Source organism: Leiobunum rupestre, chromosome 4, assembly GCF_980474605.1.
Source record: "Leiobunum rupestre chromosome 4, qqLeiRupe1.1.hap1, whole genome shotgun sequence".
Lineage (NCBI taxonomy): Eukaryota > Metazoa > Arthropoda > Arachnida > Opiliones > Sclerosomatidae > Leiobunum > Leiobunum rupestre.
The window spans coordinates 39,316,147-39,343,084 of record NC_143387.1 but is presented as its reverse complement, the minus strand read 5'-3'; the positions used below and the strand labels follow the sequence as shown (position 1 = coordinate 39,343,084).

The window sequence follows — 26,938 nt, the reverse complement described above, 5'->3', positions numbered from 1 at the left end:
GTATATACTTTTAATATCAACAAGAAAAAGCGTTTGTGGCCCAAAAATACAAAACACCTAGAAAATGAACAAAACTAATTGATTTTATAAAGTACCGGAATACCACGTGGAAATTATTAGGACACCGAAACTGTGGTGTCGGCGAACACACGACGGAAATAAGTACAACGAAACACGTGAAAATGCCCAAAAATGAGAAATTTTTAAAATTACATAAAATAATCATTTGCGGCCAAAATAAAAAATACCCTCGGCATCTACGTGACAAGGTCTATCAGGCGCAACCAAAATTAATATAAAATTCAATGAGGAAGCTGTAGTTCACTTCACCCCAAAAATGTTATTGAATACTTCCATTGCAAGATGATGAAATGTTTCTTTTAATGCTACTAACAATACTTTGAAGTATTTTGTTTTCTGACCAAGTTTAAGGGTTCAAAGTAGAAATAAACTGAGTTTAAAATGTTATTTTTATTTAACTGTGGGCATGCTAATACGGCTTTCAACAGTAGTTTTCTTAAGCTGATATTCTGCATAATTTATATACAGAAGGTGGTAAATACTAGGTTCTGTCTTATTTAATGGCCCAGGTTAAAAATATACTTATATTTACTTATGAATAAAAAGTAATACATATAAACAATAGCTTAAAAAAATTTAAATCAAAAACTATTTTTTCTCAAAAGTTAAAAGGTATTTTATCCATTAAATAAAACATTAGATCTTTAATTTGAACCCAAGTCACTTAATAAAACTATTCTAGTTTAAGTTGCGGAGGGCAATACATCAAAATTCAAAGGCATCCTCATTTCGAAGCTGGTTCAAGGTTCTTAGATACCCAAATACATTTTAAGTACAGTAACCATCCTATACATTTTTTTAATTTGTAATTAAAATTTATACAATACTTTAAAAAATATAAGTTCTTATTCCAAATATATGATTAGATCACAAAAATATTTCTCATTATTTGGATGTTTTCTTTCACGCATGTATAAAAATAATATATACTTGCAGAGTTAAAAAAAACCTTTTAAATTGATCACCTTTACCAAGCTGTAATAGTTCCTCCCTAGAGATTAAAGTGGAACAAATTCGTTGATACAAGAGACTAGGTGTTAGAAAATATTCACAAAACCGGCCTGTTTATGTATCAATTTCAACAGGTTCTAGGAACTGATTTACACAGGATTAATTTTGCAATGGACAACTTAAATCTAAACTTTAGTCTCAACATTTTGACTTAAAGCTTTTTGTTGTTGTAGTGTTTTCTGTTGTTCAACAATCCTTGATTCCATTTCCCGAAGTAGACCCAGACGATATGCCTCATATCCCATCACTATCTCTTCTAAATCTTGTTTGTGTAAACGATTTAACATGGCTTGGTAAAAATCCAGCTGCTCCAGCTTAAATAACTGCCACTGAAAGTTAAGGTATGTTCTATGAGTTGTGTCAACACAGGCTTATGATAAAATACAATAGGTTGAATAGTCCATAATGAAAAGGAGCAAAAAAGCTAAACCTTAAACAAATTTGAAGAAATTAAAATACTTACAAATTTATTAGGTCTGAGATTCACGTCTTTATGTTTGCTCGAAGACCTATTGGTACGAGCTAATTCTAAGTATTTTAATTTCTTCAAATTTGTTAAGTGTTTAGCTTTTTGTTCCTATTCAACCTATTTGCGTATTTTATAACTCTTTGCAATACAGTCCATAGGTGGTTCTTATTAACTTAACACGCCTATGAGAAACTAAGTCTATAATATGATTTAGCATCCACATTTAAATTCCGATTAACTTTCTGGCTTTCGGGGTTAGGAAGGGAGGAACTCTTTGACATAGATGAGTTGGGATGAAACTAGAAAGTTTTGTAGAAATTCCTGGTAAAGTACTTTTGATATTCTCATAAATGGCAGCAGTAAATGAACTATAGTAAACATTAAATGAATAATAAAAAATAATAATAATAATCAGCTAGGCTAATACCCAAGGCACCACCTTAGGCCTAAGTCATCCAGCGACTTATCCAGCGACTTTTAAAGCCATTAATTCAGACCTGGCCGGGTTACAATGAGCTATTCATCAGTATTTTCTCCACCAGCTCCCTACAATTAATTCAATTATTATTTTACTCTAAACCGGGATGCTGCTGCATTATCTACTACTTTCCTAGTTATTCTTTACTACTATCACTGTTTGGCCTTTTACTTCGGTTTATTTACTTGTGTCATTAAAAATATAATTTGAAAAATATTATACCTTCAATTTATGATCCAATTCTGGTGGCGCCTTTGAATATACAACTAACCAATGTGGTATTTCTAATGAAAAGTAAAAAATATTAAAATTCATTAGATCATAGTGTAATGCAAATTTTGCGTTCCATAATTTTGGTATATAAGCGCCACATTTTATACGGTATTAAAAGCTAATAAATTGTGATGGGTGCTTACCTCGTGACCAGGAAATTTACTTGCACAATGCAGTGCGGGGATCACTTATTTTGCAGCTTATCAACCCAAAATTATGGAAAAATGTGTTCTTGTTGTGTTAATGCACAACCTGCAAACTTAATATCTTATTCTGATTCAGCCACTATTTCAAACTCAAAAACCATTCATGTACAAAAAAGCTTCTAAGTTTTAGGGCTTATACATGATATTGAAAACATGACCCATAAAAATTTGCTTGGCACCTTCTGATTGAAGATGAGGAAGATAATAGCCTATGATTGCTTTTTTTTTGAAAATTTGATTTTAACTATTGTATAATTTTCTTACCTTCATTCAAATAGGGATTAGCAGGAACTAAAACATTATGCGGATGAAAGTTTGTGTGTCGTAGAGGACTGTTTGAGTTTTCAAAATCCATTGCATGAGTTTGCATATACGATGTTACACTGGAGCCATACTGAGGTGCGCATGGATGTTCGTATTGAGCTTGCCTGGTAATATGGCTAAAATAATTTCAAATATGTTTTTAAGACTTACACAGATCATTATTTCAAACAAGTAGTTAAAATTAAGCAGATGAAACTGATCCCCTTTATAAATAAAAGAGCATTTAGACTCGTTAAATCTCAAGCTTAGTACAAAAACTGGTACGATAAATTGTTTCCCGAAGTTAAAACCAAGTTCAAAAAACTAAATATCATTCAAATCATAAAAGTAAAATCTTATCATTCAAATCATAAAAGTAAAATCTTACTTCACATAATAAACTCCATGATCAGGTGACTCAATTCTTTCCCATCCTGTTGGAAGACCCTCTTTCTCAAAGGGGTGACTCCAATGTGTTGTTTTTGTATTGTGATCTATATAATACTTCCTTCCTCTTAGAGTGTAATCAACAGACCAGCCTGGAGGTAAAGGCATGCCACTGGATTCCTCTTTATCATTATCATTTTTGTCAGAATTCGTGTGATGATGCATCAGCTCTGACTCATAGGGTCTGTATATTTCCATAGCTATAGGAATTATGTGAAAGAAAAAATCACAACAAGATATTATAATACCAATAATTTATACTATTGGTAAAAGTATTGTTGTAATGAAGTTTTCTTTTTTTTTAAGAGAAAAAGTTACTTTTCACCGACTCATTTTCTAAAATTGTGAAAAAAATGCGAAAATTATTATTTCACCAATTAACAATTACACAAGGGTAAAATATTTTGGGGTATAGTTTGGAAAATGGGCTGTTCAATATCAACTAAATTATTTATACTTTAACGCCAAAATGGTCGCTATAGTAAAATTATATTTATTTATTGATTTTTTATTAGTAAAACAAATTAAAAATATTTGTTATGAAAGGACCCCACACATTTAACAATGTAAATTTATATATGTTATAGATTGTGTTATGCTTAACAATATTAAAACTTATTATATTATACAGATTGCCTTTCAGAGGGTTTCAAAAGTTATCATATTCAAATCTTTGAAAGGCCATTTCTCATAACCCATAACGAGTATTCTTTAGAAAATTATTTTTTATTAATATTTTTCATGCTAGAGAACCTACCTCTTGAACATTTTCATAAAAAAAATATTGTTAGTAAAATAGGTGATTTAACTCTATGATTTTTTTGAAAATAACGATTTAAAGTAAAAATTACTCATGTCTCCCAGAACCAACCGCCTTAAATAGTTTAAAATAAACTTATGTGGCTTATATTTTTTTCTCTTAAAAACCTACATTGTAGTTTTAGATATGTTTTTCTCCTCTAATTAAATTTGCTCTAAGTGCTACCTTTTTAAGGATTAATACTAACCTTGCGAGGAACTTTGAGCATATGCAGAGTTTAAAAATCTCTCTTGCTGTTCTGCTGGATGGTACTGATTTGAATTGGCGAGGCCATAGTCATCCACATGAATGCATTCTATATTTGGTTGAGTGAGTGGATCATCACCACTACCAACAATACGTCCATGATTTGTAATGCTGACTTGAAAAGTGTTAGGCATAACAGTAGCAGTGCAATCAAATGATGTTGAACTGGGCCGTTCGCTGCGCTGAATAGGGCCATATTCAAACATATGCGAATTCTCATGTAATTGATGCCTAAATAAAAAAAATTAATTTGAATTTTTAAAAGCTAAATAATAACCTGATTTATGAAGTGTTAAGTAATTTTTTCAATTTAAGACTTTTTTAGCAAAAAAGTTGGCTTTTTACTTGCTATTTTGAGCGTGGTCAAAAGTAGGAGCCATAATTGTAAATAGGAAAGAAATGCATATTAATGATTTGAATTTTTACTGAAATATAAAAATTGCCACCTGCTTCAAATTGAGTTAGCCAATGCAACCAAACACTTTTGTATAATACGATATAAGAAGTTTTCTTAGGTTGATTTACTTTTTAACAGAAATGTCAAGACACTTAAAAATTTTCTGTATGGGATTCTATATCTAACAAATTTTAAGATTTTAGAGTGTGATTAAGTAAGTGGCAAAATTGAACTACAGCGGCCTCATGTAATTTTGCTCATTTTTTTGGTGGAGAATGTAGCACTTGACGCGTAGATTACGAAAACTATTTTTTTGGGCCGCAAATGATAATTTTTTTAATTAACTTAATTTTAAAAGAGTTGTAATTTTAGGGAATTACCGTTTTTTTTGTATTTTTTTGGCGGAGAATGGTAAGTATTTATTAATAATGAAAAGAAGTTATTGGATATCAATAGCTTTCATTGATTTTTTCCCCTCTTCTAGATAAATTTCTTCCCTAAGCACAATCAGAGATGGGGATGACTACAGCCATAGCAGCAGTGAAACCTTCCCCACTGATACACTAGCCTTTCTCTCAAACACTGGGTGCAGAAAAGCACATACATAAGAACTGTCTAGCTATTTAAGTAGTAGGGATAACAATGGCGCAGCAATTAAATTAACCCCCCCCCCCCACTCATGTTAGAGAAAATGCCTCTTAAAATGTTAATCTAACCAATAACTTCCGATATTATACTAAGAAAATGACTATGTTGAGACGATTTTCATTGATGCCCGTAGATCATATCAAAATAGTGATTTTCCCCAAGTATAAATAAATCCATTCATAATAATAATAATAATAATCAGCAAGGCTAATACCCAAGGCACCACCTTAGGCCTAAGTCATCATGCGACTTTTGAAGCCCTTAATTCAGGTGGCCGGGTTACAATGCGTAGGAGGGTGGTGGCAAGCCCTGCATGCCACGAGATCGAGCCAACAGCTCCCTACACTAACTATTACATAACCCTACAGCCAGAAATACATGTATTTCTGCTACAGCCAGATTCCCAAATTTTGCCCTTTCCAAAAAGAAACCTCTGATTTAAGAAATAAGCCTATAGCTTGACATATATACCTTTGTACCACAGGTAAATTTACTCTGTGGCTTTGTTGATGAGATGCCCTTGCACATTTCTGGGCTAAAGTTGTAGCATCTCTCTCAAATGACTCTAAACTATTATTTCCACTAGTTGATGGAACACTTTCTGTTACATGGTGAGTTGATATGCCCTTTTTCGGAGGATTATTGAGATACCTTTTTAATGGTTTGTGATTTATAGTTGTCCACACATTAATAACTGAAAATACAAATATTAATTAGTCAAGTGTTTCTCCAGCTCAGCTGCTACTTGAGCCAAGGATTTAAGGGGAATATAACCTCCATGCTCTTTATGAAAGATCCCAACAATTTTAGAAGTTACCTCTGCAACAAACTATTAAACAGCAGCAAAAATCTATAAGAGTGAACAGTTAATTTTTTAATACTTTGACGGTGACATAAATATTAGAGGTTATATTCCCTTTCAGTGGAAAATAAAATGGGATGATGTTATGAGACTTGACAGTGGGCGCTATATGCGTACCGGCTACCTGAACATTATATATATAGACTGCACAGGCAACTGCCGCAACTCCCTTGACGAACTACTATTTAGACAGTTGTATTTACTTATGTATCTTTTTAAATGTATATATTAAATAGTTTAGTTTATAACTCGTCTCTTTATTACATCCAAGTAAACAGATGAGATGAGAATATTTCTTATAAAAGGGAAATTTAAACACTTAAGGAGTAATGTGATGTTCCGAGAAAAATTTATAATGAGATTTATTACCCATATAAATATGGTAACACCTAGAAAAATATCAGGGTTCAAACGTTCAAGCCTATGCACAATACCAAGAACACCTAAAAAGACTTTGAGCATCATCTCAAAATTCCAATTTCTTACAGGGTAGATATTGAAATTAAAAATAGGAATATTTAAATATGTTTTTGAGTGATCAACACCACAATGTATACAATAAAGTTTTTAAATTCAGGTTACATTTTACAAAATTGGCAAAGACACTATTATAGGAAAAAAATTAAAGTTGTTCATATTAATTTAATGGCTACTTTATATCAAACCCATTTATTACTACAGTAGAAGAAACTGGTAGCTTTTTTTGCAGTTTTATAATGAACTTGTGAGAGGTCAATGTTGAATGTAATATTGATAAGAGTTTGTTATGTAAATTTGATAGCAATCTACAAGTATAGCCCAATAACCATTAACTTCGAGTGCTAGAGAAGGCTAGAGGCAGCAAAATAAACCACTTTCCCTTTTAGCAGAAGTTAATGAACCCAAGTTAACAATAGTGCTAATATAAACGGTAAGTTTAAACACATAAAAATCATCAGCTAGAGAAAAAGTGGGGGATGTGACAACCACCCGCAGTTGCCTTAGAGCCTATAGGCGTACAAAAGTTCCACATTAAAATTATAATCTATCTGATAACTGCAGTTCATTATCTTCTGCTTTTACAACATTTGAAAAACTCAAGATACTAGAAAAGGAACTAGTTGATCTCACTAGGTAAATCAGGTGGTGTGTCCTTTTTGATATATTTCCCTTCAACTCCATCACTCAAATACTTCAAATCTTTCTTCTTTGACAACATGCTTCAACATTACATTTTACAAACAGCAATGTTCTCAAGAAATCTGTAAAGTTTTAAAATCATTCAGACAATTTATGGATATGTTTGAACTTATTTCTTTATGATTGCAAGAGATAATATGTCTCATTTCCCTAAATGTAAAATTTAAAATACTTCCCAACTATTCGACCCATACAAATAGATCCTCAATTTCCGGTATTATTACCAAAATAAAATGAATGTCACTCATTGATATAATAATAATTATATATTTAATAGGGAATGCCATAATTCATTGGCCTAATATATTACTTTATTTCCTATTACAATTTTAAACTTAAAAGAGTGCTTTTGGTGTTTTTAGAAAGCTTTTACTGACTAGTGGCACAAACAATTCTTTCCCCTTAAAAATCTAATGTACAACCATAGACTAAGAAAGGTTTCACCTTTCTTAGTCTATGGTACAACCTTGGGTAAAAATACCCCAAATACTCACTACTCAAAATGGAAAAAACACGTTTTGTTTGCTTAGAGAACCATTAGTGCTAGTATCTAGATTTTTTCAACTCACCCTCTACTATTAAGCCTTAGTCTTAAATATTTAATTGTACTGGTACCTTTTTATGTTGATAATAATTACATTTCCATAGAAAAATTATTCATACCATTTAAAGGATAATTGGTAAGAGAAATATATCTTTATTTATTAAAACCTGGATCACTTAAACATAAACCTAGGTGCTCCTTGCATAAACAATGAATCGTCAACCATTCAACCCGAGACACCAGAACAGGGTTGCCAAACTAAACATCAATCATGCTATTAAAGGGATAACCCATAGTTAATTTTGTATATAATTTATGCGTTATCAACTTACAGGAATAAAAAGACAAGAATTTGCCACCACGCTACTTAATACTAGAAGCTTACAAAATATACTTTACTTCTACAGGAATCAATGACGCTTCTCTACACCCACTTACACATTTGGGAATGTATAATGAAATATTAATGCTCCCTTCTTTTAGGTATGATGTAATCTAATATATGGGAAAATTACAACCATAAATTGTTTTATTTTTGCAAATTCTGATTTTAATTACAAAAAGCATTGGTTTGAACACTTATTTTACAAAAATGCTCAAGCCAATTATATAAAATGTAAAAAAACTTTCTTGGCTGTAAAACAGCAAAATGGCCCACTTTTCACCTCTAACTAGAGAACATTTACATCTTTCAATAAAATATCAATAAAATGCTCACTATGTAAAAAAATATAATTTAGAATAAACAACTATTTACAAAAGGTAGCTCACAAAAATATTTTTTCATAAAGCAGTTAGATGTTATGTTTAAATACAACAATTTTAATTCATTATACTACACCTGACTAGTGACCATTAAAAGAACACCCAATATAATAAATGCTTGGGAGTGGAAGATCTAGTATTGAAATTAAAATACTGATAGAGGATATAAAATAATATATCTTATTTTTTAATATATCAAAAAGGATAAGTATGTATTTATATTTTATATAGAAAAAATTCTTTGGTTTTTGTTGGGACGGTTTACAATGAGTTAACCAATATGTTTAAGATTACCATTAATATAATTTTTCATTTAAATTAGAAAACGCGTAATTAATATATTACAATCTTAAGAGTCCATTGATTGTAAAAACCATTGTGTAAATTTACGAAGCTGAGCAGATGCTGACTGAGATTCTTCTTGTAAACGTTGATTTTCTTGCCTTAATTGATGAATTTCTATCTCTAAATTTGATTTTTGGTGCTGATCCTGAAGAGAGGAAAATATATTTTTCAGAAAAATAATTGAGATTATGGTCATATTTAATAAGAAATGCTTACAGTTGCTAAATTTTGTTGAAGTAGCCAAACTTTGTTCTGTAAATCTAAAATCTGACGTGTTGGAGGCCCATTCGCTTTGCTGGTGAAAAATGTTTTTGAATAAGGTCAAATTAGGTTTCTATTTATCTAACATCAAGACTATATCATCTTAACATGAATGTGTAGATTTTCTATAAATTCATATTTGCATGAAGCAAAAACTATTGTAAAACCACCAAAATGTACCTGATTTCAAGTTTTAGTTGTTCTGCTAGCTCATCAAGCCATGGTGGTTTGGATAATCGTAAACCAATAGCTAGTCAAAATAAAGCTTTGCATTGTTTTATTTTCTATAACGTAGATAAATATAATACAATTTTACCCATAGCTTTAGTAGCAGTATCAACCATTGATATCCAGTCACTAGGTGATCTGTCCCCATTTGAAGGCTGATTTAATATGGATGGAGATGCAGAAGGTGGTGGTGGAAGAGGTTTTTCTGTAAATTTTTTATTTACAAATCTATCAGAGGTAACTCTAGGTGACAACCTGGAAAATAATTCATACACACAATAAAAATTTAATAAAATTGCAAATCAATGAAGTAATATAATTTACCTTTCTTCTCTGCTGAGAGGGCTTTCAGCTGATGAAGGAGACGAGGGTTCTGAAGAGGAAATTACCTGAGCTGGCTTAGCTTTGGTCAGGATTACTGGTGCATTAGCTGGAGAATTACCTATACTCGATTTTCTTGTAGCTTGACTACAATTATTCAAATCTGAACCTCCACTTTCACTTCTGTCCAATGATGAATAAGGTGTTGATGACCTTGTTTGAGTAGATGAATCGCCCTCTGATGGAACCAATTCAGCTCTTGATGAAAGCCTTCCTTCACTATTACTGTCACTGTCCAGAAAATCTGGACTTATTAGCTTCAAAAGATCTTCCTGCAGCGTGCTACTACTACTTCCACTACAGCTGCTTGTACTACTTGTCCCTGTTCCATAAGGAACACATGGTTTACGACTACGTAAAAATTAAAAAGGCAAGCATAAATGAAAAAAGGTTAAGCGGGCCCTAAAATTAAAAAAATTTAATTAAATATCTGGAAATATGACAAGTTTTGAGGTAGTAATACAATAATAATAATAGTGTGTAAAGCCGAGTACCTCAAATCAAGTAATATTTGCAGAACATCATGTGAGCCAGTACAATGTGTTCTTGGTCAAGAAAAACTATCTCATACCTTGAAACTACAATTCCATTTGAATTGCACATCCCATTTGCTCTCAGTCTAAGAATTGGCTGTTTTGATGTTGCCATCTGAAGTGACCTAATTTCAGGTCGCGGAGTACTTCTTAGTGAAACTGATGGTGTGGCAGTAGGACTATTAGTTGTACTTGTTACCACACTATTTGGCTTAAGCTCTTCAGTTTGCCTAGTTGCCAAATTCGAATGGCTGTGATGAATGTGACTTACTCGTGGTGGAGTATTGCAATAGTCACCTGAATGCTCATCTGCAAACATGAAGGATGTTCAATCAATATAAAAGTTATATAAACTAACTTTATCTTCGATTATTAAAGACTAAAGAGATTAACCCTCTACATGCAGAGTGTATTTGCATTGTGCTTTGAATTTATATATCTTTACTCTATTCTACTTTGAACGGTTGTTTTTAAACCAAGAGTAATTTTATTACCTGCACTGTTGGCTCCTGCATGCCATTCGCTAGAACTATCAGAATAATAATCAGAGTAAGTTGATGATGCAACTGGAGGCAAACTCTTGGGTTGTTCTTTGTCTTTTGTTGGCTCGCATATTATTAGAGGTGACCATGATGGTTGTATTTTACCATTGTTTCCACCACTGCTTCTCGCGTAGTTATAATCGGGTGGGCTCCTTGTAGCAACTCCTGTTGAATTGATAACCCCTCGATGAATGTGAGATCGAACATTACCACCATTATGAGAGTTAAGCAATGGTGATAGTTCATTTAGAGAGAGTTCACTTCTGGAAGCTACCATGCCTCCAAAATGAGTTAACTGTCCATTTATTCTGAGGTTTCTACTAATAACATTGTGGTGGTCATGAAAACTACGATGGTGCATGTGATTATGATGCAGTTGAGGTGGGGGAGGAGGAGGCGTCCCTAAATGAGAATATGGAGTTGACGGTGAAGATCTTGTTTGGTGGGGTTGAGACTGTATCATAGATCTTGTCAAAGCTGGTGTTGAATTTGCCGTTGTTGATGTTTGCGTATAAGATGAACTTCCCATATTCCTTACATTGGGTGAGAAATTATCTCTACTGCTTGAAGCCACTACATGAAATGCATGTTTATGCGCAACATGATTTTCATTTAGATGTCGATTCTTTGGTTTCTTTTTAAATAAAATATAATTATTATTATTATTACTACTACTATTACTTAAGTTGTTGTTCTTCAAATCATGAAAAATAATTCATAAATACCTCTGTTCCATTAATTTGTTTCTTTTCTCCGTTTTCTGGATTGTTTGAGGAAGAGAGACTTTGAGAAGCTGTGGAATTTTTTTCATGCCTGGAACTATTAATACTGTTCCAGCCATCAGCACGATAACTGGATGACTTTTGTTTCTGCCCAGAACTGTTAGTTCTGCTTGACTTTTTACTTTTTTCATCAATGCCATTAACATTTTCATAATCTCCAATCGAATTACTCGAAAGGTAACTGCAGTGTTGAAGAGTGCAGCCCCTAGTTTTTCGAAGTAAAGATACAAACCTTCTTTCATTAAAAAGGTTAGGTGTGAGCTATTGATTTCTACACCACTTTTAAAATCTTTAACTGAAAATAAAACAAATGAAAAATCTTACTTTCTAGGTTGTCCATCAGAAAATGGAGGTATAACGGTAACTGTAACTGTCATGGATGTCTTTAAGAGATCAACCATTTGATCATAGCTCAGAGTTGAAGCAGCAACTTTGCATATCTAAATGTTTTGGCAAATCATAAGAGTCATTAATATTACTTTTTTTCAATACTTAGATAATATATATATGTTTGTGGATTTGTAACACGTGATATTACTAACCTCCACTAGTCTACTGCCTTGTCGTAAACCAGCTTGAAAAGCAAATCCATAAGCTTCTACTTCAGTCACAACACCTTCATACTGCACATGAAATCCCAATTGGCCTAAACTGTTTCTTCTTAGAATGAGCTCTTGAGTCTGTAGACAAAAAGTAAGATATTTATTCATAAATTTTGTCTAGACAAAGTATTTAATTGAAAGCATTTACTCCCTAAAATTTCACATTTCGAAAATATTGATAACCCATTGAAATTTTAAAAAACAATTTACCTCACAACCCTGAGTTACATGGGCTAGTCTGCTAACAATTTCTTGTACTTCATCTACATCTGGGTCTTTAGTGTGCAAGACCACACATTCCCCTTGATGATAAAATATCTTTAGGCTGAAAAAAAATCAATGAATATGAAAAACTATTTATAGAAAATGTAAAGGTAGCTACAATTACCATACCTATTTGTATTCGAAGACCAACCAATAATACCAGCAGTAGGACAAACAAAAATGACTTCTTTGGTATTTTCTTCTATGATAACAAAAGTATCAGTGGAAATTCCAAGTACACAATCTACTACAGTTGATTGCCCAAAATCTTCAACCTGATAATTCAAAAAATTCAATTATTGTAAAAAATTTACTAAAATTTACTCGTTTATCAATCTTACCATGACATTCCATGCAATTGCACCGTGAACATATACATCTGGAATGAACCTTAGTCTAGTTCGCTCTTTCTTTCGGCCACCAAAGGAAAGAATAGCTAATTCAAGATAAAAAAAATTAAGATGTTATCTCACAAAAATTACCCCAGTGCCTTATTCTGATAAATATTTTTAGCCAAAGCTCTTACAAAATTTTGGTCCAGAATCAATAGTGGTTGAAGATACCAAATTTTCAGCTAAGTCTTTAAGATATTCTTGCCTTGTTCTTTGGGCCATCAATGTAAATTTCTCCGAATGATGGGCTTCATTTTCAGCGTTAATTGCTTTAATAGTAATACGTTATTACGTTAAAGTAAAAAATCTACGCTGGTGATGTTAATGCAATACCTTTAGCTAAAATAAAATCCGCCAGTGCCTTAGATTTGTTAAAAATTGCTCCTTCTGGAATTGCTGGTCCAAAGATGGGAACATCTTTAGACCTGCTAACTGCAATACTATAAATGGAAATAAAAGTTAAATAAATATCCAGTTTTCTGACAGTTTCATTAGTAATTGATACCTATATTTTGTACTATCTGTGCATGGGTTAATTGCTCTAACTACAACAAAAACATGTTGGAACTGAGATCGAATACATTTTGGAGTAAATGGTAGAGAGTCTGGTTCTTGAAAAACAATGGTCACTATATCATTCCCAATATGACGTTTTCTTAAAAGCTTTAAAAAATTTGTTAAATTTAAATTCAAACTTAAATAAGAACCATTTTGAAGATTCTTACTTGTTGCGTATTATTTGGTGTAAAAGGCAGCATAGTAGAAACATGAAACATAACCTCACAGTCATTGTGTGTAGAATATATAGAGTACAGTCCAGTTGTGTCAGCTAAATTATGTTAATTACCATATGAAAGAGATTCTCTTATACATGAAATTCAAAATAGAGGTGAAGCAAAGCTCTCTAGATGGATAGGACAATGGTTTACTTTAAGAGTTTATACTTTATAAATGAATATATTAGATTTTGTCAAGCTAATATGACATCTTGAATGACAGTTATAGTGCTTAAATAAAAATACTAAATAAAACAATTATACGGGCTCAACGAATTCCGAGTGTTAAAGTTAAGTTTTTTTTACTAGCAGCCCGTTAAAATTGAATAAATTCCAATGCGCGTAAACCCTATATATTTAAGCCCACAAGGATAAACATTTCTGGCAAACCAGGGGAGACTAGACTATTCTCATAGTTTTACATATTTTCTGGTCATACTGAGCCATCAAACCCTAAATGTCTAGAATGCTTTGTTTAACCTCTATTATAAATGCATAATACTTACTTCTATTGTCTAATCCCGCCTTATATTTATTGAAACCTTTTAATCTGACCCTTTTACCTAACATATCCAAAAACTCTTCTAAAGCTGGACCAGCATGTTCTTCAATTATTAAAGATAATTCTATTAGGAAAATACTGAAATTTTGGTAATAAGTGATTTTCTTACCATTATTATACATTTCCTCTTCTGTAGCTTGATTTGCTTTACAGTACATTATACCGACTTTGTACGTATTTGTGAACTAAATAGTACAAATATTTTAGTTTTTAGAATAAAACATTGCCCAAAATCAGAAGCAGATATGAAAAATTAAGTGGCGCCATATTAGACCATTTCGGTATATTACTTTTCAGCTAATTTTGGGCAATAATTTTTCTTTATGCCCATTAGACTTTACCCTTTGTTCGTCAAGTTTGAGTAGTTTATCTTCACTACTAGGTTGTCCAAGCCTCAAACAAGAGAGCTGTATTTCCGGTGCTACATATTCTAATACTTCCTTTGCATGTATACCTCTTGGAGAACTTATTCTACTCAAAGATGGAATAGCTTCTTCAAGTACACTGCCTCTCAAAACATTCAACTACCAAAAAAATACATTTAAAAAATATTGCTACCACTTATTTTAAAATTAAGCATAATTCTAAAACTATTCCTTATACTAATTTTCACTAAATATTAGCTTAGAATACAGTTCCTGAAGCATGACTTTAATATTTTAATTGGTAAGTTGTATTGGAAGGTGATTAGGGGAAGGAAATTAGCCTTTTGGTTAATGTCAAAGACTACTTGAGATACAGACACAAAAAGTCTGCAAAAACAGTGTTGAAACTGAATCAAAAAAAATTATTTTCTCAGTATAGAAAATGTCACACTAGTGGAACAAAATTTATAGACACAGTAATAGAGATTAATATGTTGGTAATAACATAAATGAGATACATACCTCACTCGTTCGAATGATTACTCTATAAAGTGAATGACTAAGGTTGGTGGTGCTGATTATATTTGATCCAGGAGTAGTAGCATGTGCTGGTTCATCCACCTTTTCACGTTTAACACTTATTGCCACTGGCCCAAGGGTATCATCAATACCAAACCAGTTTTGATGTTCTAAAAGAGTTAGAAGAGTTGAGTTCCTTGTTGTGTCATTAGGTTTATAGTGGAAATCTTATTTTTATAAATTAAATGGAATACGTAAAATCAAACGTTTACACATTTCTGTGAGCAATTAAAAATTTACTTTGCACTAGTTAGTGTTCATTATGCCTTAAAAGTTAAAGGATATGGTGTTTCAACCATCCAAAAAACATTTTTTCAGGTGTTTCTCCAAATAATTTTTTCAGTATTTCATTTCTTTTAAAGAAAATTAGTTTTCAGGAAGCCGGGGCATTTATTCCTAGCGGCTTCTTTCCATAAATAAAAGTAACAACTCTCCATTGTGAACCAAACCCACTTTTTGCAAAAAAAAATCCTCATCTTTTAAGTAAACATGGTATCATGTCCTGATGGTATGCATAACCACGGCCAACTTTGATTTCTCGCGCATCTCTCCCGTTACAGCGGCCATCTCATTCGTTGACGTTTCTGTGTTAACCTATGAGCAAAAGATGTGTATGACGTCAGCGCCCCTAGCGGATTATTATTTTTAGTATAGTTTTTACATTGAAGACAATATAACCACCGAGCGTGGCGCTGACCTCCTACACATTATAGTACAGTTTATAGGGGGAAAATCCTTGCTCGCGGAATTTCAACGAATGTGTTGGCCGTAGTAGCGCAAACAGCGCGTGATCAAAGTTGGCCGTGGCATAACCCACTGTCAATTGATTTCATTTAATTGTAATACTATTTTTTTAGGGAACATTTAACACATTTTTACCCATAATTAATTTGTTTCAGTTACTAATATTATATATCACAAAAATAATTGTTTATGAATTACCAGATAAGAACATGACTCTTTTTAGCAAAAATGTTCAAGAAATGTGTGGTACATGTCATTTTCAAAAGAATGGACCTCAATATAATTTGAAGATTTTCAAATTGAATATAAAACCAAATTTCAAAAAAACACACTTCAAAGTTAATAAAAAAATTAATTCACTAAACCATTAGAAATTTTACAGTTATGCTGCTTTCCAGCTTTTGGCTTACAAGAAAAAACTTGTTAAAAAATTTAAAACTAAAGTAATATTTTGAAAAAAAAAAAACCAAGAACCCAAAATTATTATTAGTGATAGAAAGACTGCGGGTTCCCCCGGTGCAAAAAATTATTATAAAACAGGGGTGAATATGCCCAACTTATTGAGAAAAAGACAATAGTTACCTTGTTCATAGAAATATTTCCGGTAATAGAGAGCACCCACATCCATTCTCTCTACAGTCTGGGAAGGTCTCTGGTATGGACAAGGTCTTTGCTTCCACCTTGCAGCATTAGCTTTTTCCAAAATAGACAATCCGCAAGCCATAGGTGGTCGATGCATAGGTATCATACTCCTGGACGGATCGTCTAAAAACCGTTGACGTTTCACCGTTAACTTATTTAGACTTATTAGCCTCTCTTCTTCACCACCAAGCTCATTTCGAAAACATCGACAGCTTAGAAGAAGATCATTACTTCGACCGTCACCATTATCACTCCCTTCAGCATTTAGATTTTCCAAGCTACCACTGGGAGTCCTGCCTAAGGAAGATGCTGCTGATGCACCAGTAGTTGTATTCCTACGTTCCCTAAGTATATCGCGTAGTTTGGATGCTAAACTTAAATTAGCTGTCAAACTCTGGTAATCGTAGTGGGCAAAAGCCTTCTTCCTTAGTTTCTCTTCCAAACGGTTCTCTGCATCCAAGGAATTATCAGAGCCACGATGTTCAGCAGTTATACTAACGGAATCAGACTTGTTACCTCTAAGCTTCCTGAATATGGATGGTTCACCACCACCAATGATTCTTGCTTTAACTTTTCCACCTTTATCTTTGATCTCCCAAAGTTTCTGAAATTTGTTTTTGGTTTTGGGGCTCTGAGAATCCTCAAGTCCTTCTGAGGTACCGTGTGTTAGTGCGTTTGAAGCATTTTGTGTTGATGGTCCTGGGTCAATTGGTCCCCTGAGGTAATCATTCATTCTAGCTGGACCAGGACTGCGTTGGTCAGGATTATCACTTTGGAACTTCTTAAGCATCGCGAAAAAACTATCACCGGTTGTACTAATTACGTCCAAAGATGAGGCACTTCCGTATTCTCGTTTTAAGGCTAACATTCTTTCATCCGCAGCATGATCTTCATGGTCCAAATCTAAGCTACTGTTACTACGATACAGTCCAAGCTTTGAGGATCCATTTGCCACTGTTGGTGGTGTACCATTACGCATGTGGACGTTGTCTCCACTTACTACCACGGTAGGATGAAACAATCTATTGGACCTTTCACTGTGTGTCCTGTGAGGCCTCTCTCCTCGGGGATGAGGCGAGTAATTGTTATACATCCCATTTTTGTTTGTTGATCTTTCTTTATAGGCTGAATTCTTGCTTGACACTAATCCATTACTTGGGGGCATCTTGGTACCTGATACAGCATTCAGCCGAGTTACACTTCCACTTTTATGCAAAGGAAAGGAGAGGTTTGGTCCCGGGGTAGATCGTGGTGTATGTGGAAGGTAATTGTTGTAGTACTCTACCGCTCGTGCTCTCAGTACATCAGACGTTAGACCGTTAGTTGGTGACGTGACCGAATCTTGACCACGTTGTACTTCTCCCATGTCAAAATGGTACAGAATATTAAGTAGGTCGTTGTTGAATGCCTCTAAGAACAAAGATCGAAGCTCAATGACCTGTTAATTCATTCTTTTTGTAAGAATGTAGTTGGTCAGCATCATGAGATGCTAAAGGCAACATGGAATGTTGAAGTTCAAAAAATTCATAGGATTCATATTTCATTATAAGTTAAGTTTTTCGATATCCTAGTCATAACTTGTTAAGGCAGATTGTCCAGGAAACACCTGAAAGAAAAGGTTTCGGCAAATTTAAGACAACATAACAAGGAACTCTAAAAATCAAATGAGTATCATTGTAAGTTAGCTAATTAGACACCAGTATTACAGGGAATAGCTGATAAATAGTTCATAATTTTATATGGCCACCAAAAATTTCAGAAGATGGGAGAATAACTTCAGAGTTTAATGCTTACAATTTACTTGACTGGAGGTAAATGGATAAGCTAATCCCACACTAGGGTGGTAAAATTATACTAGATTCAATCTACTGTAAATTCCAGTCATAGCAGTTAAAATTTGTAATTACATTTACAATTTGCTTTAGAATAAGTCTTCCAGTTCAATTCTGAAAGTCAGTCAGTCAGTAATTTGTCAAAAACCCAAACTACCGTCATCTCTATATCATAGCCGCCTAGATTAAACAAAGCCCGTGCATGGTACCCAGAGAGGGGGGGATATTTTACTTACTCCTAGCCGAGCTTTAGTTCTTGTGTACGCCGTTGGATGGCGTCTTATGGACTACGAACTCGGGGGGCATTAATAAAGGTTCAAGGAAAATAAATTGTATTAGGGACTAGGGAGGTCCTTATAAAGTTCAAAATGTAAGTAACTGTAGCTGCTAAGTTTGAGATTTCTTGACTAGCTTCATTATCAGTAATAGATGTTAATTTTTCATTTTGTACTTTTTCAGGTGACCTTTTCTTCTTAGGAGGAGATAAATAAGGATTCCTTGTATTATGTGATGACATTTTATTGAGCACAGAATTTGAGTCATATTGAGTTCCTTGACTAGCGTGAAAAACCCCTTCTTGATTTTGATTGCATATTATATTAGACAAAGGGGTTTTATTTATTGCGTAATCTCCATGACTTTGATGATTACTTTTATCAACTAAAGTTTCATTTAATTGGTCTTCAACAATGTCTTCGACAAATATTGAAGGAATAGCAAATGCCAGTAATGATTTTCTGGAACTTGAAATGCTGAAATCAGCTTGATTAAAGTGATCACTACAAACTCTTGCACCCTGATTATTAATGTTTTCAAGGTATTCGCTTTGAACTTCATAGTTCTCACCAAATATTGCACAAAGCCAGTTATTTCTATTATCTTTTTTCTTGGGAATCCTATGAAAACTTCTGGTATCAGAAGTTTTCTTGTGCCAATCGTTATTCTTACATCTTGGAACCAAACAGTAGACCATTTTTTAACAAATTTAACTGAAAAATAATAATAGTTTTAGGAAAAGACCTAACAAATAGCCCAAGATAAGGCCTACGTATATAGCATTTAGTTCAAAATAGAACACCCTAAATAAAGTACACCGCACAGTGTGCACTTTAAACTAGTTATTTAATGAACGAAACACTATTCTAAAAAAGTATTTTTCATTTAAAATCATTTTCTTACCTGTTAAATAATAATGAAATACTTATTACAACTTTACGAGGCACACAGCCTCCAAGCCTCGTAGCAGACGCCTCTACCGCACCGTTAGAAAATTATTGCGTAATCGTCCCTAGTCCATAACACGCCACCAAGCGGTCAACCCTAGCGTCCTTAAAATGCCAGTTTTAAAAAAGATTTTCCGACCATGCACGGGCTTTGTTTAATCTAGGCGGCTATGTCTATATAACACTTGGCAGACGAGTCACGAAAGCCTTGTTAATTAATAGTTCAGAAATTAATCTAGGGATGGCGCCACGAAAAGTTTACATTATTTCAACCATAATAGATATAAGAAATGTATTAACGTTTCCTATATCTATGATTTCAACTAGCATTGTATAAACAGTAACTGGCTCTCAGAAATATTACTTCTTGGCAATTTTATTGAAGATGTTTTATTTAAGCGCCTATTTTTGGCATTATATTTTACTTTTATCAGAAGTTTATAAATTGAAATCAACCGACATTTCGGTACAAAGGTATTATTGCAATGTTAAAAAAAAATTACCAAAACTTTAAACGAACTAAATAATCATAGAATTTGGTAGATAACTAGAGTAAAATTACCTTCAAAATGAGTCGAGATAAAATTGAATTCCTTAACTTTTTACAAATTCTTAAAATTTCCCGACTTTTTAGGCCCATTTTTAAATTCCCTGACGTGTGGCAACCCTGAATAAAAAGGATGAAAAAATTAGCGAATAAGTAGATCTTAGAAAGGTCATGAGTAGATTAGTCCATTATGAAAAGGGATAAAAAAGCTGAACCCTAAACAAATTTGAAGAAAATTAAAAACTTACAAATAGCTCGTACCGATAGGTCTTAGAGTGAAAAACTAAATTAAACCTGAATAAAACCTTATAGCATAACCCAATTCCACAAGATGGGGAAACGAAGAAAACTGGCAGCATTGTTAAGAACGACCGCTACCCCAAGATTCCTACAACGTTATCTGAGAAGTGTCCTGTAAGGTATACTGATTTATCCATGGTAAGAAGTCGTTTTGTAACGACATCGTGATGTCAGGGGGATAATGGGGTTAGCACCGGTGAACGGTACTCCTTCAGTAAGTTAGGATTGTATCTGATATTGGGTATTCGCGACCGAAAATTATAGCTGCGCCTCCTTTGGTTTGCCATTGATACGTAGATAGGTAGCTGCTAAAGCATCGTTATTCGTAGGTCGGGCCTAATAGGTTCAGAGGGCTCTGACCGATTATTGAGTAGGCTTTGATCCTAGATTGTTAAAATAGCGGCAGGGGCAGACCATTAACTTTAGGGAGCCCTGGACTAACACTGTTTGGGGCCTCTTTGGGTTAGTTGTGGCGACTCATTCGACATTGGAAAAATTATATATTTTTACCCCTTTTTAATTTAAATTGATTTTATTAATATTTTGATCGCGAAGGGGTCCTGGGCTGCAGCCCTTAAAGACCATGTCTAAATCCGCCCGTGAATGGCGGCGTAGTTACACTCGATGTTTGTTTTCAGTTTTTTTTTCGACTTCTTCCATTACCAGAATTAGATTAGGAGAAGTTACTACAGAGCCTCAAATTCTGGAAACGCAAATGCCGTACAAAAGCGTGGGGGTAAGTTTCTTTCTCGTTGAAAAATCCACCCCCTCAAAAGGAGAGAAGATTCTCGAGGGAGGCTGGGTAACGATACCGCCATCTAACGTGATCTAATGGAATTAAAATATCGTCTGCTATATCGTACGTTTTACAAGACTTAAGATATTAACAAAAGTAAATAGACAAACAGAAAGTCTTGGATTCTCACCAAGGCAAGCGCCATCAAAACTGAGAAACTATTTTATCCCTTCTTGGCGGTGCCGACCCCCCTCGCGTATCGCTACAAATTTGGGCATTGCGCGAGGTACATGCGAAATCCGGTTTCAGAAACGTCGGTTTCCGCGATAGAAAGAAAGTTTGCGCCAACATGATAAGTTAAACTTGATCAACTTGGAAAAAAGAAAAGAGGCCATGCAATACAATCGAAGTATGGAGGAAATAATTCAAGATGATTTATTAATAACACGACTCTTTTTTGAGAACTAGTACCGTCTTTGATACCGGCTCCCTTTGTTTTGTAATATCATTATGTTTCTCATTACTTTTAAAAAACTCGTTTTTTACTCCGACCTTAAACAATTCCTTAATGTAAAAATTACACTGATTTGCTTGTTTTTTAGGCATTATTAGCAGATGAGCTGCAGTTTTTTTACGCGTCATCGCGAATCCTCTTACGTGGAATCAAAATAGAATAAAAAAAGGCAGACAACCTGAAGAGGTTACACTTTGTCCCGCCAGGAGCGCTAGTATCAGAGGGGCTAATTTCACAAATTCCCGCCGAAAATTTCGAAATTTTTTAACCGTTTTGATTGGATGGCTTTTTGGGGTGGCGGAAACTAAGGGTGTGCAACTCAGATTAGATGGAATCCATTGGGGAAGGTACGAAACGACTCGAATCCAAGACTTTCGGTTTATGACTATTTACTTTTGATATTAAGTGTTGTTAGACATGGAAGGGTGGGACTGGGATGACACCTATTTACCTAAGCTACTAATATATTTAAAAATGATGTAAGTTTATTTGTTCCGTCAAGAACTGCGTTATTTAAAACATATGCTTCAATATTCTATACCTTTAATGCCAAAATTCCTAAATACAAATTAACTTCATAATTTAATTCTACATGATAATTGATCATCTTTGAAATATCACAAACTAATGTCCCAACTACCACTGATTCTGTGAGGGGGTAATAACTCTTTGTTGTCATATCAACATTGGTAAATTTGTTAACTTTGGAACTCACGTACAGTGTAGTCCGCCTCCGCGATTACTCTCGAACCGTTTGCAATACAAAATCAAACGATACGTCGGTCGATTAGACTTAGAAAACCCTCTTCGCCATTGCCAAATATTTTTTAATCGGGTGCTAAGACGTTGGCCATTTGCCCAATTTAGTGGACCCCCACGCTTCTGGGTGATTAAAATTTGAACAGATTTCGCGTTATTACTCTTTTACCGTTTGCGTTACAAAAACACCAAATATACCAATCGATGGGGACTATTAAAACCTAGCTGCCACTGTTAACAATTTTAAAATTGAAAAACAAAAAGATGGTCATTTGCACTTTCCAATGGGACAGAATCCAAATTTAATCGAATTTCTAATTTCCCGCAACGCCCAGGATAAACCAGATAGCTTTTAAAGAGGTATCAATTAGGTGTTACTAGACTCAAAAATATTATTTATCTGTTCTAAAGTTCACGTTTGCTACTATTTTGGTTTTTGCTATACACGGTGGCAGGAGTCATGTCTCCTGACGGTGGTTGTTGGTGAATAAGAAGGGCGTTATAATTAATTTTTTTCTTTCAATTTAATTTATATCGGGCTGTGATTATTTACTATGTTGTAGACTTTACTAGCCGAGAAGCCCGCCTTACAGGCGGTCCCTAAGATAGTTGTGTGTTTCGAGGCACTCCACCCCAGTACGGCCCCCCAACCCCTTTTACCCATGCGAGAATTTCCGTGGCCCCCTTTTCCCCATAGTCGAACCACCGCAGTAAGGCCCTACCTCCCCTTTTTCCCCATGTGATAATTACCGGGGTACCGCCAGTAAGGCCCTTCCTCCTCCTTCCTCCCCCTTTTCCCCATGTGATAATTACCTATGTACCCACCTCCCCCATTTTCTCATGTTATAATTACCGTTGTACCCACGTCCCCCTTTTTCTCATGTTATAATTACCGTTGTACCCACCTCCCCCTTTTTCTCATGTTATAATTACCGTTGTATCCACCTCCCCCTTTTTCCCATGTGATAATTACCGGGGTACCCCTCCCCCTTTTGCCCATGTGATAATAGAGTAACGGCAGTGCTACGTCACAAGTGCTTCACCCATGCTTTTTCCTATTCATAAAAAATTCGCGCCCACATTGGCTTCCATGGCCAAAGCTACGGAGTGCTGCTACTTTATTACCATGGTACCCCCTCTCCGCTTTTCCCAGGTGATAATTACCGTGGTACACTCTCCCCCTTTTCTCCATGCGAGAATTTCCGTGGTACCCTTTTCCTCGCAAAAATAACTCAAACCCGAAGTCGTACCAAACCCCCCTGTATCCCATTAAACCCCTGTATTCAATGGCTGATGCATAAAGGCCACGGGACTATCGTACGCCGAGAGACACGGGACTTTCAAATCGGAACGACCCCGAAACCCCCCGCCCCTCTCCGTTCCCGAATCCACGGGACTTTCAAATCGGAACGACCCCGAAACCCCCCGCCCCTCTCCGTTCCCGAATCCACGGGACTTTCAAATCGGAACGACCCCGAAACCCCCCGCCCCTCTCCGTTCCCGAATCCACGGGACTTTCAAATCGGAACGACCCCGAAACCCCCCGCCCCTCTCCGTTCCCGAATCCACGGGACTTTCAAATCGGAACGACTCCGAAACCCCCCGCCCCTCTCCGTTCCCGAATCCACGGGACTTTCAAATCGGAACGACCCCGAAACCCCCCGCCCCTCTCCGTTCCCGAATCCACGGGACTTTCAAATCGGAACGACCCCGAAACTCACATGCCTTCTGAAACTACCCCATACCATCCTTCTCCCCCCCCCCCCTCCGAAATTCGCGGTGGAGAGATAAAATTTCGGGTTTATTGCGGGTTGGGACAAACACGGCTCAACTCTCAGGGCGACAGATTTTGAGAAAATAGATAGTCGAACCACCTCAGTAACGATGCCAAAGGCTGTCTCGGTTTCCCTCGGTTCCGCGGGTCGCTTTTTCCTCGCCGGCCCGCCTTCGCCTTCCTTACTGACTAACCAAAAGCTCAAAATAGATAGTGGAACCACCTCAGTAACGAAACCAAAGGCAGTCTCGGTTTCCCTCTGTTCCGCGGGTCGCTTTTTCCTCGCCGGCCCGCCTTCGCCTTCCTTACTGACTAACCAAAAGCTCGAACGACGACGAAGTGGTTTTTACACACAATCCTTAGGGATTTGTGTGTATTACGATCACCTACTGTGTAGCCGCCGCCGCCGCTGCCGTACACACGATTGCTCGCGGTACGTTAGTGGTACAAAGGCGATTGATATCTCAATCGATAGGCACTATTATAGCCTCGACGGGATTTTCGTAATTTTGGGATCGGAGCCCGAGAAGTTGGGCAAATGCCCAATTTACTATTTTTTGTGGTTTCGCTTTGTGTGGTTGATATTTTATTTAAAATTAAGTCCGATAATGTTAAAAAAAATATTTTTGGTAAGGTTAGGATTCAGCGGATATACAACTTCAGTTATATCAGTAAATATTAAATTTAAGTATAGTTTCCTGGTTAATTTACGGGACCCCAATTTTCGCGGTTTTATATTTTCGCCTAAAAGTCTACATAACGTTCTTTAATTTAAGTCCGATTTTCATGAGAGTTATATTTTAGAATAGCTGTGGTTTCCCTTAAACCTAGATTTGCAATTACGTTGCTTAATTTTAATTTTAAGTGAGGTTTTTTGGACAGCGTATACGGACCCCCGCGACTTCCGACATGGTAAATCCGCGTGTCTATAGAGTTCTAAACGCCAGTTTCCCTCTCGCATTTTTCAAGGCCGTTCGCGCCGAGCTTTCAACGTGTTCCCAGAAGTAACAATAAGTGTGACACCCAACGTTTTACGCACGTTTAACGCCCTTTTTACGCACGTCGTACGACAGGAAGTAGGTAAGTAAGATTTGATCAAAAATCACCAGTTTTGTTACTTCTAGGCCTATTCCAGCTTAGGTTGCAGCCGCGTTGGAAAAAGTTAATTTTAAGTGAGTTAATTAGCCATTTCGCGTCATACCTGAATTCTTTACGCGATGAAGCTATATTCGCATTCCATTGAAAGCCTGCCTGCAATAACAATAACGTATGAACAGGCGCGTAAAAAATAAGTGTGACCCTAAATATTTGTTATGCCCAGAAGTTAAGCATAAGTGTGCCACTAAATATTTTTTGACCAGCTGCCGTACACACGATTGCTCGCGGTACGTTAGTGGTACAAAGGCGATTGATATCTCAATCGGTAGGCACTATCATAGATGGGCATTTCGAGAGTTGTTAATACCAGTTTCGCTACAGAGCTTGACCAAATAGTGCCTGCGATCACGCATTCATATCATGGCGTAACCCGATCTAGTAATCCCTGCAATTTCATTTATGAGTGGGGTCGTTTTAGCACTACCAGCGTGAACAAAAGTATGATCGACCAACATGGTAATCTCGCGGAAAGAGTCGTTCTTTTTTGGTTTCGACACAAAAAACAATGAGTGAATCGTCATTCGTGTTCTAGTTCACTTAAAAAACCTAGGTACATATTGCTCACTGAAGTTTTTTCTCGATAAAATTTTAATATTTTTTTATTCGAGTGAATACGTCACGTTGAGCTAAACATTTTGATTAGTATAACGATCTGAGCTCCGAGATAATATTGGGTCTTTTTGGGGCGATTGTGAATTTGTAGTTTCTTTTTTAATAATTCAATATTTTACCGAGAGGGAATGTGTAAGCTTAATGTTTATTCGATAACGAGGATATCTGAGTTTCAAGAGATATTTTTTTCTGAATGTGATCCTGCTTGATAAAAACTAAATCCAGAAATATGTTTTCATGGAATGACGAACGGGTCATTTACAAATGTTCAAAAACTATCGAGCTTATTGTGGTCACGTTTTAACAAAATAAACTACCCATAGTCAAGAACAACGAAGTTCAAGTCTAAAGGGCGAGCTCTTTTTCGCTTTTTTCCATCCATCGACATCTGGCGTGAATCACGGTACCGTAAACTATGAACAGAAGAACTAATAGTATATCTCTGTTAAGTTGTTTAGTTTCAATTTAGGGCCGGGAGTAGTGGCTCACTCCTGTAATCCCAGGCGTCCGGGAGGCAGAGTTTGTGGAAGGCCGTGTGAGGACGACTACCAATCCCCCACCGGGTGGTCGGGATACTTCCGCCACGGGTGTCCCCACCCCTGTCCCCACATATCCCCCCGTGGCCGTTACACATATCTCACCCTGATTAATCAGTTATTGTGTGTGTGCTGGTGTCTAAGGCCTCGGGTCGACACCGATGTTTGTGTATCTAAAAAAAAAAAAAGTTTCAATTTAGGTTTTTCTGTCGCGGTCAGA

The 26,938-nt window shown here is 35.4% G+C and overlaps 2 protein-coding genes across 10 annotated transcripts in view; both read right to left on the bottom strand.

Moving 5' to 3' along the window:
* Positions 1–316: 316 nt before the first annotated feature.
* On the bottom strand, positions 317–8,146 carry sav (scaffold protein salvador). Of its 3 annotated transcripts, none has more exons than XM_090171654.1 (8): positions 7,990–8,146; positions 7,352–7,482; positions 5,851–6,073; positions 4,276–4,565; positions 3,210–3,468; positions 2,783–2,958; positions 2,262–2,323; positions 317–1,421 (listed from the first exon to the last, which is right to left on the bottom strand). In XM_090171654.1, the coding sequence occupies exons 2-8, from the start codon at positions 7,437–7,439 to the stop codon at positions 1,218–1,220; spliced, it is 1,302 nt and encodes a 433-aa protein (XP_090027780.1). In that variant the 5' UTR covers positions 7,440–7,482; positions 7,990–8,146; the 3' UTR covers positions 317–1,217. The 3 variants fall into 3 exon arrangements, with proteins under 3 accessions (XP_090027780.1, XP_090027781.1, XP_090027782.1); XM_090171655.1 differs by having other exon boundaries at positions 8,036–8,144; XM_090171656.1 differs by having other exon boundaries at positions 8,084–8,144.
* Positions 8,147–8,475: 329 nt separating this feature from the next.
* LOC149947729 (signal-induced proliferation-associated 1-like protein 2) overlaps positions 8,476–26,938 on the bottom strand; it is a 38,782-nt gene continuing 20,319 nt past the window's right edge. For 2 of the 7 annotated variants that reach the window (XM_090171272.1, XM_090171270.1), the window contains exons 2-23: positions 16,668–18,333; positions 15,285–15,451; positions 14,739–14,921; positions 14,507–14,582; positions 14,342–14,440; positions 13,785–13,888; positions 13,565–13,722; positions 13,393–13,499; positions 13,194–13,328; positions 13,009–13,103; positions 12,797–12,942; positions 12,614–12,728; positions 12,344–12,481; positions 12,126–12,241; positions 11,745–12,033; positions 10,972–11,653; positions 10,516–10,786; positions 9,888–10,295; positions 9,652–9,818; positions 9,516–9,585; positions 9,291–9,369; positions 8,476–9,219 (exon numbers count right to left, since the gene is read on the bottom strand). In XM_090171272.1, coding sequence (XP_090027398.1) covers positions 9,079–9,219; positions 9,291–9,369; positions 9,516–9,585; positions 9,652–9,818; positions 9,888–10,295; positions 10,516–10,786; positions 10,972–11,653; positions 11,745–12,033; positions 12,126–12,241; positions 12,344–12,481; positions 12,614–12,728; positions 12,797–12,942; positions 13,009–13,103; positions 13,194–13,328; positions 13,393–13,499; positions 13,565–13,722; positions 13,785–13,888; positions 14,342–14,440; positions 14,507–14,582; positions 14,739–14,921; positions 15,285–15,451; positions 16,668–18,093 — 5,172 coding nt within the window. In that variant the 5' untranslated portion in view covers positions 18,094–18,333 and the 3' untranslated portion in view covers positions 8,476–9,078. Of the gene's footprint in view, positions 9,220–9,290; positions 9,370–9,515; positions 9,586–9,651; positions 9,819–9,887; positions 10,296–10,515; positions 10,787–10,971; positions 11,654–11,744; positions 12,034–12,125; positions 12,242–12,343; positions 12,482–12,613; positions 12,729–12,796; positions 12,943–13,008; positions 13,104–13,193; positions 13,329–13,392; positions 13,500–13,564; positions 13,723–13,784; positions 13,889–14,341; positions 14,441–14,506; positions 14,583–14,738; positions 14,922–15,284; positions 15,452–16,667; positions 18,334–18,474; positions 18,490–18,521; positions 18,617–20,344; positions 20,450–26,938 lie in introns of those variants that run through there. The other 5 variants (XM_090171273.1, XM_090171276.1, XM_090171271.1 and 2 more) reach the window with 5 other exon arrangements.

Excerpts from the sequence above, each read along its gene's own strand:
- sav (XM_090171654.1), bottom strand. The coding sequence starts at position 7,439 with ATGTTGTCAAAGAAGAAAGATTTGAAGTATTTGAGTGATGGAGTTGAA. Across the intron at positions 6,074-7,351 it reads CACACCACCTGATTTACCTA|TTATTAATGTGTGGACAACT; the intron begins GTGAGATCAACT and ends TTGTATTTTCAG. Across the intron at positions 4,566-5,850 it reads AATTTACCTGTGGTACAAAG|GCATCAATTACATGAGAATT; the intron begins GTATATATGTCA and ends TTTTTTATTTAG.